This window comes from Mycteria americana, chromosome 7 (genome assembly GCF_035582795.1).
Source record: "Mycteria americana isolate JAX WOST 10 ecotype Jacksonville Zoo and Gardens chromosome 7, USCA_MyAme_1.0, whole genome shotgun sequence".
Lineage (NCBI taxonomy): Eukaryota > Metazoa > Chordata > Aves > Ciconiiformes > Ciconiidae > Mycteria > Mycteria americana.
In genome coordinates this window covers 59,707,716-59,723,269 of record NC_134371.1, presented here as the reverse complement: position 1 = coordinate 59,723,269, position 15,554 = coordinate 59,707,716, and the positions used below count along the sequence as shown (strand labels likewise).

General features: G+C 56.4%; 1 protein-coding gene across 1 annotated transcript; it reads left to right on the top strand.

Moving 5' to 3' along the window:
- The first annotated feature begins 3,077 nt into the window (after window positions 1-3,077).
- LOC142413117 (uncharacterized) lies at window positions 3,078-14,408 on the top strand. The gene is made up of 2 exons (XM_075509161.1): window positions 3,078-4,106; window positions 14,233-14,408. The coding sequence occupies exons 1-2, from the start codon at window positions 3,629-3,631 to the stop codon at window positions 14,406-14,408; spliced, it is 654 nt and encodes a 217-aa protein (XP_075365276.1). The 5' UTR covers window positions 3,078-3,628.
- Window positions 14,409-15,554: the final 1,146 nt, after the last annotated feature.

Below are 15,554 nucleotides of genomic sequence, written 5' to 3'. Positions count from 1 at the left end.
TCCCCCAAGCGCTTTTCCAGCCTCTTCCCAGAAGTGCTCAGTGGAGATCTAGGAAACGGAGGAGGGCTGCCCTCCGTCCTGCTGGAGCGAGGTCCGGGCTGCTGTCACCAGCTGTCCCCAGGCAAGCAGAGAGCCACCAGCTGATGGTTTGCTTCCTCCGACATGCTGATTCACAGCCACGCGTTTCCCAGAGAGCTGGGTGTGAGGCGTGGGAGACAGGGCTGTGCCAGCTGTGCCAGCTGTGCCGGCCGTGCTGCAAGCCCCTGGCCACGGAGAACAGGATCAGGACCACCGGCATCTATGCTGCGGAGCTGCCGGGCAGTCTGGGTGGGCTCTGAGAGGGGGTCTCCGTGGGTCCCAGCTTTCAAGGGTGCCCAAAGGCAGTGAACCCCTGACAGCCCCAGCTCGGTGGGGTGCAGGGCTCAGAAACAGCTGAGCACTGCGGCTCCTTTGGCCAGCACTTGTGAAGCAGTGGGGAGGGGAAGGAGTCAGCCAGGTCTCAGCACATTCTCTCTTTGTTTTTAAATGAGTAAAAACCAGTTGGCTGATGGTACAGCAGGCGGGAAAGGGCTGTTGTCATCCTGGTTTTATAGGTGGGGAGGCAGTCTCCCACCTGCAACCCTGTTCAAGCATTCATTTGGACAGTCCTCACCACCTATGAATTCCCCTCTTTGGGCTGTTTTGGCCCCTATCACACGGGGCAGAGACCCTGACCCAGCTCCCCAGGGTCTCTAACCCAGGTCTGATTAAAGCACTTGAAGGTGGTGAGGACCTTAAGACCTCCAGAGCCAGAGCATCCCCCTTTGCCCTCGGTTCCTCTGATTAATGCCCCCCACTCACAAACACCTTTGCAAATACTGTGCCCCAAATCACTTGGCTCCAACCCCTCCTGGGAATAAAGGGGCACAGCGTGGTGGGAGCCCACCTGGGACAGTCACACCCAGAGCCCCGGGTAGCAGAGCCAGCCACAGGGATGGCTCAGCCTGGACCAGACACTCGCCCTTTCCCTCCGGTTGATGCACTGGTGCCATGGCAACTGCTAACACCAAACAGCTGCGGTGAAAATACAGCTTCAGAGCAGCTTCAGTCCCCAAGGACCAGTGGGCATGTCTGGGGTTATCCTCTCCTCCTGGGAACCTTGGCCAAAGATGTGCCTCCAGAGCGGGGCAAAGCCAGACGGCACTGTGGTACCCCTGCGTGGAGCCCAAAACTCACCTTGCATTGAAGAGTTTCTTTAAAAAATATAATCTTGCCACATTTTCACTCTTAGATAAAATCTAGCGTGGCAGGACTCAGAGTCTGAGAGAGGAGCTGTTTTGCCCGTAGCTCCTGACTCCTGCTGCGGTCCCCAAAGCATCCCTGCAGCTTCATGCTCCAGAGGCAGAGGAGCAGCTACAACCCCAGGCATCATGACGCTGGGGCAGGGGGACATCAGGACATGTCCCACTGCAGGACATGTCTCTGCGCAGCTGCCCATCAGCTACCAGATGTGTTTCTGTAACCAGTCACAGCTCTGTGGCACTTGTGAAAAGAAATTTCACCGTAAAATGGTCCTGGGGGACAGACGTCACTGTGACCTGGTCCATGCACACTCCAAGGGGGGCAGAAAAGCTTTTTCCTCCACATTTTCTTTGTTCCTGGGCTGTACAATCTGTCCATCACCTACCTGAGCCCTGATGATTTTATTGTAAGGGAGAGATGTTGCCATTTTATTCTATACCCTTCCAACCCCCAGGCAGCTGGCAGGATTGCTGCTGGCTGGTAACACACACACACACAAAAAGTTAATCTTTTGCTATTATTTCTCAGAAGCTCCATTTGGCTGCATTCAGGCTTAATGGGGTGATTTCCTTGCCCTCATGACAGCTATTTCTTACATGGGGAAGCTGCACAAAAAAAAAAAAAAAAGTAGATGTGAAAAATGGAGCTGTGATTTATTTTCACCTCCAAATATAGAAAGACAATTTCCCCCTCTCTAAGATTTCCTCTTCGTCCTCTTTGAAGTCCCAGCGGCTTCAAACCAAGTCAGCACCCCAGTGAAACCCCACTGCCAAGGCGGATGAGGAGATGTGTTTGTGGGGAGCCCGGACCGGTTTACACCCATCATCAAGGTGACCAGGGACAGGCTGGCACTTACCAGTTTACACCGACAGCAAACCAGGGAGGGGAGACGGCGAGGGAGCTCACCCCCAAACCCTCTGGGCTTTCTGCACATCGGGCATCCTGCTGATGCCAAAACTTCGCTGGGCGGAGGCTGGGGGGAGCGGGGCTGCGGGGAGCGTCGCTGCCCCGGGATGCGGGCGGTGGGGCGGATGATGTCCGCCCTCCTCCCGGCAGCGCCCGCCATTCGAGCCCTCTCTGCCGGCGGCGCAGCTCCCGGGCGGAGGCTGGGCTCGGCGCTCACGGCCGGGCTGGGGCCGGGGGCCCGTCCCCGAGGGGCCGCCGGTCCCGCCTGCAGCGCTGCCTGAGCCCGGGCCGCCGCTGGGACGCGCCGGCTGCGCCCCTGCGCACACGCGTGTGACCCACGCACACCCACACGCACGCTCCGGCTGCTCCCCACCTTCCCCTCCGCCTCTCCGGGAAGAGCCGGCCGCCGGATCGAGGCACGTCTTTTGGCATCGGAAGGATTAACTCCCCCGGGGAGCAGCGGCGGAGGCTGAGCCTGTCTCCCCCCCGGGCACGGCCGGCCCCGCGGCACTGGGCAGTGGTGGAGCTGAGCTCCCGGCGGCTGGTTCCGCGGGGAGGGCGAGCGGGGCTGTGGGGTGAAGGGACGGGAGGGGGAGAGGAGGGGAGGAGGGTGCAGCCCCACGGGCACGCAGGCACGCACACCCGCGGGCAGCGGCACCGGGCCGGTTTGCTGTTTGCGGGGAGGTCCGTAGGGAGCCGAGCGCTGAATAAAACAAGCCGGAGCATCAGGCGAGCAGATCTGTTCTCCTGCAAAAGTCCTTAAGGTAAAACCCGAGAGCGGCCGCTCCTCCTCTCGGCTGCCCTTCGGGGACCGGGCGCTGGGCTCGCTGCTGGCGCGGTCGTCCTCTCTGACTGTGCTTTTGTTTTTAAAGGAAGCGATCAGGAGATGCCGGCAAAAGAAGTTGCTGAAAGCCGGGCTGGCACGGCCGGGAGCTGCGTGCCGCCGGCTCCGTCACACGCTGGGAGCGGCTGAACTTTCCGGGGTTTGAACGTACGTTTCTCCTCTGCGGACGCTTCGGGCCCCGTTACGGGGAGAGTCACGGCTCGGCACCGCACACCTTGCCCCTGCTGTAACCCGGACCTGGGGGACGGCAAAGGGGGGCTTCTGTCTCTCCAAGGACCATCACCTGTGAAAAGAAGCTGGAGAAGGGCAATTTGTCTTTCTTTTCCAGATGACTGAAAATACCTGCAGGATCCTGTCTCTCCGGTTTTCATCAGTGAGTAGCGTCAGGGAGAGATGGCTGAGGAACAAAAATGATATCGGTCAAAATCGGTCCAGCACCTACTTTTTCCCAAGGAACTTCATGCCCGTAGGGGTTTGCTGCGGGCATTTCCAGGAGTGAGGGCCGACGTACCACAGATGCATCCCTACCGGATCCTGTAAGAATTTGCAAATGAGAAACCTACCCCAGCAAGACCTTGTCTGCCCGCTTTGCAGTACATGGTGTGGTGTAAGCGCGGCAATTCTCGCCTCTTTCTCTCCCTTTTAAATCTCTTGGGCTTGGAGATCTCTTTCCTCATTGCAATTATGATTATTTGCAACATCAGTGCCATCAAAGATTGGAGCACTTTCCTTTCCCAGATCCTCCCCAGCATTAACAAGACCCTGAACTTGGTACAGCAAGTGGAAGCCACCACCAGCTCGGTGGTAAGTGTCCTCCAGGACCCCGAGCAGGACAGCTACCTGTCCAACAGCCAGTCCATGAACTCCAGCAACTTCACGGCTGGCCTGGACCACTTGTTCCAGTACTCGTACTCGGACAATGACCAGCTTTACAAGGAGTACAAACCCCCTCCTCGAGACGCCATTCCTCTGCCCAAGGCTGTCCTCTACCTTCTCATGGCAGCCCTGGTGGTGGTAGCAGTGGCGTACGCCATCGTCGGGCATCTCATCAAGGACCTCATTCACGACTTTATAGGTGAGTGCGGGCATCATGCGTTGTGTGTGTGTGGTCAGAAAGAGCCTGGTGCAAAGCCTGGGGATGCTGGCTGGCGTCTCTCCTTTGATTTGGGTGGATTTTAGACCAAGCCCTGACCCTTTCACGTTTACAAGAGTGTGAGTTTATCTGATGTGCTGGGTTCTCCAAACTGAGCTGTATGTTGATCAGCTTCACAGAGAAAATCCTTAGGTTTAGCCCCTTGCCTAAAGAAATGAGGCTTGTGCGTGTGTGTATAAATGTGTACGTGTGTACGTCTGCGCTGCCGAACGATTGTAAAATCCATTGGCCGGTTTCAACTGAGCTTGGATTAGAGGTCTCCAAAATGAAAAGTTTCATGGCAACAGATACCTGAGCACAGAATAACAACCCACTAGTGCTTTGTGAAAGAAAAGCTTAACCCCTTATCAGACACCCGTGAATCCATAAACTCCTAGGAAACACAGCTCAGCAGTCGGGCTCCCTTGTACAGCACCTAGCACAACCATCACAACCTCTGAGGCTGCTGCAACAAATCTATAAGATGATAGCCCAAGGAGTGCGCATTTTTATGAGAACTGGCTTCCCAGCTCCTTCATTCCATCCTGTTGCAGATGAACGAGGTCCTTCATCACTGGGGACAAGGGTGCAAACATTCTGCTGGCTGCGGCCGCCTTGGGCAGGCAGAGGGGCAGGCAGAGGTGCTTGGCTGCTGACGGCAAGCCCTCGGCAGTACTTTTACTGTTTGCCCCATAATCTGTAAGGCTGGTGGTGCTGGGGAGGGCAAATGTGCCTAATGCCTTTCTGAATCCCTGGTACTTTTGGCCCCCACACCCCAGCAGCCAGCTCGCCATGTCCTTTTGGGGGACAGGGCCCTGCTGCAGGGAGCCGGTGGCAGTTTTCTAGCTCGGACAGGGGGCCAGGAGGGATCCGCAGAGGGATTTAAGCTCCTGGCTCCTGCAGATGTGCATACTCCCCCTGAAAGCTCTGGGGAGTGATGTCCTCTGCAGGGGAGCAGGGCTGAAATCCCTTTGCACACCCCTTGCTCCAAACCTGCCCCCCCCCCAGCTAGGGACAAATCCCTGCAGGCTCTGTCTCTGCAGCGGGAGGGAGATCACACTAATCTGGAGCAAAATCCACGTGTTCATTCATGATTCCCCTTTATTTCCCTGCTTCTGGGACGCAGGAGATAGACACCGGCCAAAACTCCGACTGGTGCCAGCAGGGCAGGCAGTACCCATGCCTTGCTGATGGGAGGGCAAGCCAAGACCCTCGGGCAGGGGGTCCCGACCTGGCAGGGGCTGGCAGATCTAGGACACGGGTATTTGGGGAGGAGGTATTTGGGACAAGAAGTGTCAAAGCTCCTGGCAGGGAGCAATGCTCAGGGTCTTGCATGAGGCTCAGCCAGGAAAACGGCGGGGAGCTGCTGCTGAGGAGTCTTTCTTCACCCCAGCTGGAAGAGAACGATACTGTCTTAAAGTGTTAAATATAACACTTAATCAGCAGCTTGCTGGGGCTGTAACATCTCCTGGCTTTGCCGCTCATCTGATTTAGCATTGCCTTCCCAACAAAGGTAGGCAGCAGGGACAGCACCTAAAAATATACACACTGCTGCCCCGAGACGCTCAAAGGACCAGGTCAGAGCAGGTTAGAACCCCCCCAAGGCAGGAGCTGGTCCAGTCGCAGTGCCCCTGTGGAGCAGACAGCCCTGCCCCGATTGCTGGGGTCCCTGATGCAGGAGAGCATGGATGTGGGTGCTCAAAACCATCCCTTGGGTGGGTACTGCAAAGCAGGACCAAAATCCACATAAATGTCCTGTCCCCCCGGGCAGAGAGAGAGGCTGAAGCTGCTGTCGGAGGCACCCGTGCCCCTGCGATGCTATTTCCAGCTCAGCACCAACGCTCCCTGGTGACCTTGGGCACCTTTTGCTTTTGTCTCCACGTGGGACAGGGTCAGCGGGGTCCCCTTTCCCTCTCAAATCCCTTTCCAAAGGGACTTCCACAGCCTTTCACAGCACCGCAGCCGTCCCGGGGCTGGACAGGCACAGGGACAGCTCTGGCGTCTGCCTGCTTTCTGCCACTTCGGGAGAAGCCCTTTCTCAGCTGAACGCCCTCACTGAGGGCAGAGCATCCTCCTGTCCCGGGTGGAGGTGACATCTCTCCAAGTTAGGATCAGAAGTCCAGATGTGAGCTTCTGCCCCATCCAAACAGAGAGAAGGCGGCATTTCCCGAACTCCAGCAGCACCCCTCAGTGCCAAAGGCTGCCTCCGGCTCATCCTATTTAGCACTCTGGGCCTGTCTTCACACCATTTATACGCTTAAAATTAGCCAGTCCTTGGAGGAGAGCGGATGAGACCGTGTTTGTTAACGCTGCCAAGCAGCAGCCTTTAAAGAGAAGGTTTCATTTGAATGAGTTTGCATAAAATGACTTCAGGGACAGGACAGAGGGATTGAGGGATAGTAAATAAGAAGCTGGTCTATTAGCTGCCTTAACACAATGCCTGGATTTATATACTCGGCAGCAGCTCCAACCTCGGCTATCAGTGTTTCTGCGCTAATCATATTTAGAAGGATACAGAGAGAGATGGAAATAAGATGCCAAAGGGCTGGAGCCTGTTTCAGGGAGATTAAAGTGTGAATAGTTAATCGCTACTTTAAACAGTCACTTGGAGACATCAAGGATGATTTTGACTCCTCAGTAACAGCTTGTAGGAGACGGCTGGGGGAGTCAAAGCATCACCCAGCCCCATGCACTCATGGGGGCCATGAGAAGCAGGCGCTGGGCTCAGTTTGGGATGGTGGAGGGGCTCTCGGGATGCTGCCAATCTCTTCCTGGCGGTACCTTCCCCCTGCGAAATCCAAACATTTGAGACACCGACACCTCTCTCTCAGCTGCTTCTTAAAAATTCAATTAAAGCTTGTCCAGGCATCCCCGGGGGGAGAAGAATGCTGCTGTGGGAGGAGAGGAAAATGGGAGGCTGCATCGGAGGAGAGGGAAAGATGTATTGTCAGAGAGGGCGAAGGCAGAGTGGGGATCCTGTCTGTCCTCATCCCCCAGAGCACCTGGATGTGGATAAAAGGGCTCTGAAAGAGCCTGTGTCCAGCTCTTCCTGGAGACACCTGGCCAAAGAAAGCCCCAAATACCTTAATTTCTCTCCGGTCCCTCCCTGCTTGCTCTGAGCTGACGAAGTCTCGTGTTTGCGACTTTCCCAAAACTCATCAGGCGTCTCTGCTTGGGGATGATTGCGAGCCCCCCGAGGAGGGAGGACAGCTCCCGCGTGAGCGCGGATCAGACCCAGCTACCAGTTAAGACAAACTGGGTCGAAGCGTTTGGGAAGCGGCTTAACTCGGGAGCGCTGGAGAGCTGCTGGAGACGGCGCTGCGGCGAAGTGCCGGCTTGGCAAATGACAAGCCTGTCGCCAACGTACGAAGCGCCTAATTACTTCAGTCCTTGGGAATCAGCCCGCCCTCCCTCCTCCGTTCCCAGCAGTTCACTGAATATCGCCCTTATTTAAACACACAAAAAAAAGGAGAAAAAAAAAAAGGGGGGGAGAGGGGGAAAGTTTGACTGGAAACAAAGCGGTTGGCATGGAGACTGCAGCGCGTGTGGTCCCCGAGAAAGCATCTCGCTGCCTGCACAGGAACCACACGGGAAGGGTCTGTTGGTCTGCGGGGGAGCTGATGCTTTGCGGGGAGACCTTTATCGGTGTCACCCAGTTCAGCCGAGGTCTCCCCTGCGTTGCTGATCTCTGGAGGAGACCTTGGTGAAACTTTTCCTTCGGGAAAGGGCCCACGGCAGATGCCCGCCTGGGGTAAGGCACGGCAGGGTCGCCGACACCAGCGGGACTGTGCTGGTTGGTGACTTTGGGACTGCTCAAAACCCTAAGCCAGTCTTGGAGTGGGGTCTTTCTTTTCCTTGCCCTTTTGACCCACCAGCTGTATTTTTATTTTTCAGCCTTATCTCCACCCGCCACATTTCAGGCTTCTTTTAGGAAATCATCTCCTTGAACAAAGAAACTGTGCATTAATGTAGCGTTGCTGAAAATAGCTGCTGGGTGATCCTGCAGGGACTCGGGATCCGCTTTTAATTGCTCCCACGCAGAACTGCAGGGCTCTTAGGATAATTCAGCCCGTGGCAGGGACTGCAGATAGCGTCTCAGGCCCATCAGAGAGGACTTACGTCTTCTTTTAGGGTTCTGTTTTGAGGATGATTCATTTGCCTGCCAAAGTTATGGGAAAAGAAGAGACCGTGTCAGGTTCCCTTCTGTTTCGGTGCTAACCCACCTCTCACACTAACCCCTCTGCCTCAGTTTCCCTTTTGGTGCATGGATTCCTTAGGTGCTGCTTTAGGGGCGCTAATATCTAGCAGCAGCTGATGCAGGACAGCTTTCACTGGGTTAATTCCCGCTCCCAGCTACTGTAATAACAGGCAGATGCCCCATCCCTGCATCTGCCCTGGCATCGCTGCGGCCGAGGGCTGCGGCTGTTGGCCGGACAAGCGGCCACAGTGGTCTGGCCCCGCAAAAAGCAGGCAGAGGTGGCCCCACTCTAGGACGGCTGCTTTCACAGCCAAACCTTCAAAAACAAAGCCCGAGCAGTGGGATGGCTCCCAGCATGTGCTGCCAGGGATCAACCAAGGCTGGCCTCGGGGCTGTGCCATCCATTCCTGCGACGTTTCCATTCGGCCTTTCCATTCCTGCCATGGCGTGGTCCAGCAATGGGCTGCATCAGGTCCCTGGGGCGAGGACCGTGCCTTTCTACCCCTGTGCAACTGCTGGTCTTCCTCAAGCTGAGACCAAGCATGACTCCTCACCCTCTGGCCATCTTCGCTCTGCCTCCATGGCGAACACAAAGGCTGGAGGATGTGGAGAGCAACTAACCACCCCCAGGAGCATCCCTGCCTCCCACCTACCACACCTGAGCCATCACCTCTCGGAGACCTGCTCTCCAGAGCAGCAACGCTGCCCGACGGATGGGACTGGGATCAAATGCAGGCTTGGTCCAGGGTTATGCTGGTGCAGAGAAGCTATTTTTAAGAGAATATCGTGATTAATTGAATGCCTTTTCCGTGTCACCCCTTTCCCCCAGACCCTTCATGCCGCTGACAGCTCTGCAGAGGGACAGTGTCCTTACCTGCCCATTGGCAAAGCAGTGTGCTCGTGCTGCTCAGGGTGCAGGACAGTTTTGACTCCCCCAGCACGGCTAACCTAAGAAATTTCTGCATAGCAGGGGAGGAAGAACAGGCTCCGACAGCAAGTTAATTTAGAAAGATGTGAATCTGAGGGAAAAGGGGGACTTCTTGCTAACAAATTACTACCGCCAGAGGCAGACAGAGATTTTCCAGCAGAACAAACCTGGGAGATATCTGCTGATTTTGCTAATGAATAAGCAGAGTTTGTCCTGCAAATGAGACAGATACGGTGTGTTGCTGGTGTCCAGCTGTGACTGCTGCATCATGTCAAACACAAGAGGGATACCCTTGAACTCGCGTCCGTCAGGAATGCTTTGGCCAGAGCTGGTCCTGCCTTGCTGCAGAGTACGAGGCGATCGCTGGGTCGGGACCTGTTTCAAACAAAGAGGTCTTCTGCTCCTGCTGCTGGGAAAAGGGCTTTTTTAGCAGCTGTTTTCACACCCAGCTCCATTTAAAGCAAGTAAAACCAGAGCATGAGTTTGATTGTTCATCTAATATGTTTCTCCTTCCGTTGCTTTTTTCCATCTCTGCAGGGAGTGTGAATATCTCACTCACTGGGTTGCATTTAAATTTCAGCCCTTTCTCCCACCTCCCTCTGCTCTTCTGTCAGGGACATCTCTTTTCCAGTGGCTGAAGTGCCTCATGGACATCCTGCCCTGTCACCGATGAATGCAGAGGACCTGGCCACCCCACCAGGATGAAACCGGGTGTAGAGCATCCCTGTGCCCCTCTGCATGCAGGCAGCAGGAGGCCGCTCCCCACTGCCTGCACTGTAAGGGGTTTCTGAGCGAGGACCATCCCTCATGCTGCTGGTACGAGGAGGGGTAAAACACTCTGTGAAATCTGGACAGCCCCAAACAGTGTTTTTCTGCCCCAAAAAACACAGCACATCCCAAGGGTCCTACTTCCAGGGATGCTGTCGAAGACTCAGGCAGAGCCAGGGAGGTGCAGGGGCACTTTGTGCCACATCACTCTGCTATTTAGGGAGAGATGCTATTCCGCAGCTCCTGGTTTACCCAGTCTACCCTATCTCCTCTCCCCAGCTGCTTTCGATCAATCGCTCCGTATCGATCTCACGCCATCTCAGCGCTTTCCACCTTGCCTTTTACCCCGCAAGACCTCAGCAGGCACGCTGAGCCTCGGCAGCACCTGGCAAGCGGGGAGAGGTGTCTCTGGGTTAGATGCTGCTCCCCCGGCCTGGCCAAGAATGTCACTTTGTCCCTCTCTTTTATCTGAGGCATTCACGTACATGCCCGTGTGCATGCCCTGATTTTGCAGCACATGAGACGAGCTCCTTCCAGGGGCTGGGTAGGGGCAGGCAATGCTTTTCCTTACCTCCAAAGTGTGACCGGCCTGGGTCCGGGGGTGCCACTGCCCCAGGAGCGCACCGTGGGACCCCTGCTCGCCCCAGCTCTGCCCTTGGGTGCCCCGGGTCCATTGGGTGCCCTGGTTCAGCCCAACTTTGCTTGCCTTCTGGCTGGAGCCTGTGTGAACCTGAACGTGGACTTTGCTCCAAAAGAGGATTTCATTTTCCTCTCGGTGGCAGTTGTGTCCATTTTCTGTTGCTCACGCAGAGCCCCTGCCAGATGTAAGGGATGAAGAGAGAAATACCTGTCATGATGCTAAGGGCTTCAGCTACCTTCAGTCAGTCACCGCTGCCCCTCGGCTCCCGGCCCCTCACCACCCTCCATCACTCGATTCCACCCCTCTGCAGGGTGCATTATCCGAGGTTTCTAACACGTGCTTGTGCATGACGTGAGGTTGTGCATCCCATCCCCTGCAAAGGTCCTTCCGCATCAGAGCAAGGTTTAATCCCATTGGGACCAAAGATGTGCAGGTCTCCTCTCTCCTCCCCCTCGTCCCTCCCCAGACATCCCATGGGGGACCCCGGTTTCTCACCCACAGGCTGAGAGGAGCCGGAGGGAGAAGCTGGGGAGGAGCGTGCACAGCTGGGACGGAGTCGGCCGGCAGCCGCTGGCAGGGGAGACGAGGGCGCTGACATTTTTATGGTTGTTCCTCCAGGGTCCTGCTGGCAGGAGATCCTCCGCCAGCTCCACGGGGCCTCTCTCCCTTCTTCCGCACATGGCAACATGCTGAAGTTACAGGCCATAAATGGCCACAAATAACGTGTAATTGTGTAATTACTTCACTCCTTACTTACACAGTCAAATCATAAAGGCATCGCAGTAAATACCCTCTAATGACAGCCTAATTACATCTTCCTGCAGATTACCAGGTAATTAGATCCAGCAGGCTCCAGAAATAATTCCCAGGGAAGCAGCGGTTCGGATTAGCGCGTACAATCCAGCCCGCTCTTACCCGGGAATTAGATTGCAGCAGCCTCACACGAGCCGCCTTCCCCGGGCGCCCTGGCCAGCCACGTCCCCTTTGGTGATGATGCACCGTGACCCTTTTCCCATGGAAAAGGCTTTTGCTGAGCCCCCTTGCGCTCTTCCGAAACACCCATCCTCTGCCTTTCTGCCTTTACCACCGTGCTGCGGTGCCGTGCCCGGCTATTGCTTCTTCTGCTGCCTGCAAATGTCCCCAAGGGTTCATCGCTTGGCCACCAAATGCCACTTCCCCTTGCTCACAGGCATGCAAAGCTGTGCTCTTTGCTTCCCGTTGCATGCAGCAACCCTCACCCGATCGCTCCCGGGATATCTGGGGACCCGTCGCCTCGTTTTCTACAGGTTTTTCCCCTTCTTCCCTGCCGGACCAGCCCCTGCTCCCACTGGAGTTTTACAGCTGACGTCAAGGAAAGCAAGCCAAGACCTTTAATAGTATTTGTAGGAGGCAATCTTGTTATTGCCTTCCGGATCCTCCTCACGCCAAGCAGCTCTGCAGGGGCTGGCGTGAGCCTGGGAGGTCTCGGGGGCAGGAGGGGGGGTCCAGCCAGCGTGGACCCAGCCTGGGCTGCGGGGTCAGGCTGGGAAGCAGCCAGTGGAGTGTTTGGCTTTGTTCTAAATCCAGTAAATCCAAGCAAAATGGAGGCTATAAAGGAAAAAAGAATTAAATGAGCCTTCTGGGCTTGACTGATTTCCTCAGGGAAGGGTTGTGATGGGGAGCCCAGGCTCTGGTAGGGGCTGTGGACCATGCAAGTGAAAGCTAAATGCCCCAGCTGGGACTCGGGGCAGACCCAGGGCTCCCCAAAAGCCTTTGGACCACGTCTTTGCTGAGTTCCCCAATCACTCTTGCCAGCACCGCGGTAGTTGCGGGGACTGTGGTGGTTCTCCTCCTGCCCTTCCCATCACACAACCGGCAGACCCCGCTGGCGCGGTGATGGGGGTGAACAAAAAAGGAAAAACAAGAAAAAACAGCCACTCTCTGGACACGCTGCCTGCGCCCAGCGTGGTGGGAGCTCTCTCCTCCTTGGAGCCCGCACCCAGCCAGCCCAACCCTCCGCTCCCTGCCCAGCCCCCGGGCAGGGTGGACACCCCGCCTGGCTCCACAGCATGAGCATCACCCCAAAAGCCATGCCCCGCGCCCTTGGGGATGGGGTGGCCAAATGGCTTCGGGCTGGAGAAGAAAGTCAAATATTGCATTTCAAAAATGACAAAACTTTGGGGTTTTCTTCAAAAAAGAAGGAAAAGCTTTGGGGCTTTCAAAAAAGCCCCAAAATTCGACCTATGGTGCACACACTGAGCCCAGGGATGTCTACAAGTCTTTCCCATCTCTCCTCCTCACCACCAGTGACCCAAGAAATGAGATCTTCCTCTCTCTTCACACCTGGGATCCCACCCTGGCATTTGCCATCATTCAGCCTTGCTTTTGCTGCAAAACTTTTTTCTACAGCCCATGAAAAAGGCAACCTCTCACTGTGATTGCCTTTCTCTGTCCCTGCTCTGCCGGGCAGACTGCCTCCTCCAGCGAAGAGCTGCAACTGAAATCCTCTGCGGGGACAGAAAAGACTCTGAAATACCCTGTGCTACAAAGAAAAGAAACATTATTTCTCAAGAGCGATCTGGTGGCGAATAAGCAGAGTCCCTCAGAAACAACTAAACGCTACTGGTCTTTTTGTCTGCCTCCTGATAGCTGTCTCCACTTTATTTTGGGAGCAGGGCTGAAGCAGAGGGGTCGGTGTCCAGTACCCACCGCCGCCAGGTCCTGCCCGGCCCCAGGGGCTCCTCTCCCCTCTCCTGGGCTTCCCCACCTTTGGTTTCTTCATTGCTGGTGCCTCCCTGTCATGGCTGGGCATGGCCTCTCGCCACCCCAACAGCTAAAGTGGAATCCCAGAAATAACAGATATTTGGGAAGCGGCAGCACCTGCCTCCACTGAGCCGCAGCCCCTCATGCTGCAGGGAACATCTCGGCCCCACCACCATCCAGCAGCGACCACTGGATTTTGGAGGGGGACTGGTCACCCCCAGGGTTGTGGGAGTGGCTGGATCAGCTCAGAGCCACGTCCTGGTGCTCCAGTGGCCTGCCAGAAGCACAGCCCCGAAGCTGCCCATGGTGGGTTTGAAGCCCTGTTGTGGCTGTGATACACTCCCGAGGCGGGTAAGCCGTGTCCCTGGCCATGCCTCCAGCCCCATTCGGATGTCACGCGGTTATTTAATTGTCCCTTCTGTTTCTGACAGCAAAAACCCGCTGTAGGAAATCCATTGCTTTCCCATGCTGTTGAGCCCAGATGCACACTTCGCTTCGGAGACACTTCATTTTCATTTTTGGGATTAGCAGAGGGATTTCATTTGCCTAAGCCAGGACGTGTTCAAGAAAACAGCAGCCTGAAAACCAGCCCAGGGCTGGGAAGAGCAGAGACCCCGGTACCAGGGAAGTTGAAGGGGCCAGAGGGGCAGGAGTGGGAGAGGGACCCTCCTGGGGATGAACACCTGGAACAAGGTGTAGGATGTATCAGGGGGCAGGGATTTCCCAGCCAGCTTTGGCTCTGGGAACAGCCGAAGGTAACCGGGGGTTTGTTTTGTGCTTTTCCTTCCTCCAGACTGGATCTTCGGCCCCAGCCCGGATGACAACAGCAACAAGAGCGACGTCAACTGCATCAGCAACAGCATCAACGAGATGAGTGAGATGCCCGAGGTGCCGAGACGCTGGGACCGCCAGCCCCAGGACGTGGTCATTGCCATCGGCGAGACCTGCCACTTGCCGCAGCAGACGTGACTGGTGTGGTGGCTGGGCCAGGCAGGATGGAGCAGCGGGATGGAGCAGCGGGATGGAGCGGAGGGACGGAGCAGCGGGATGGCACAGCGGGACGGTGCAGCAGCCACCTTGCAGGGCCAGGAGGCGAGAGGAAGGGATGGGCAGAGCCAACACGATGGAGCAAAGCCCTCCTCACCCCGCTTTTGCCAAGATCTAAGGACCTTGCTGGGGCAGGCGGCATCGCTCCTTCTCCCAGGCTCATCAGTCCTGCCCTGACGTCTGCCCATGGGTTCATGAGCTCCCTTTCTTCCCTGTGAATAGCAAAAAAAAAGAAAAAAAAAACCAAATGCAAAATACACCCACCAAACAAAGCTCACAAGAGAAATGAGTCGGAGAGGAGCCGGGCAGTCCTTTGGCACACGGCTGTCCTGGGGATGGGGTGGTGAAAAGGGTGAAGGAAACGAGGAGGCTGCATGAGAAGCGGGGCTGTCTGTGTTTCTGGGGACAGACTCAGGATGCTGCAGGGAGCTGGGGCTGCAGCCGGGGGCTGCAGAAAGGCACTGGAAGGTCAGCAGGGGCCAAATCCAGCCCGGTACGTCGATGACCTGCCTGGGCTGTCACTCCTCCCCTTAGTTTTGCAGCTCCAGCTCGCAGCCTGTTTCACCAGGTGCGTCCTGCGGCTGTGGGGCAGAGGGGTGACAGTCCCAGGGCCAGCCCAGGCCACCTCCCCAAGGACCCTTCCTTCCCTGTGCCCAGGGCCAGGCAAGGGCCACCACCTCCCTGCCACCACCAGCTCTGGTTGAGCCCAGCATCCCTTGACCAGGAGCAGTCCTGTCGGGACCCAGCAAACCCCCCGTTCTCCGAGGAAAGTGGCTGGAGGGGAGGGCAGGGACCCCACGGGGGAAAATAACCCCACTATTTTCCCCCCACGGGGGAAAATATCCCCTATACAGCTGCATCCCTCAGACTCATCCCAGCGTGGCCATCCCCCTCGTCACCCCCAAACTGGCTGCCACCATGAGGGGTACTGGCTCTGTGCTGGGGTCAGCCACATGTGCATGCACTGATGGAGGGGGGAGACCTTCCTCATCTCCCTGGGTGCCTTCCTCTTCCCTGCCAGGGCACCGCCACCCAAAACCGCCCTTCTCTCTTCCTGCCACTTCTCTC

Bases quoted from the DNA above. Each gene is read 5' to 3' on its own strand.
- LOC142413117 (XM_075509161.1), top strand. From the start codon at position 3,629: ATGGTGTGGTGTAAGCGCGGCAATTCTCGCCTCTTTCTCTCCCTTTTA. The intron at 4,107-14,232 runs GTGAGTGCGGGC...TCCTTCCTCCAG, and splicing joins CCTCATTCACGACTTTATAG to ACTGGATCTTCGGCCCCAGC.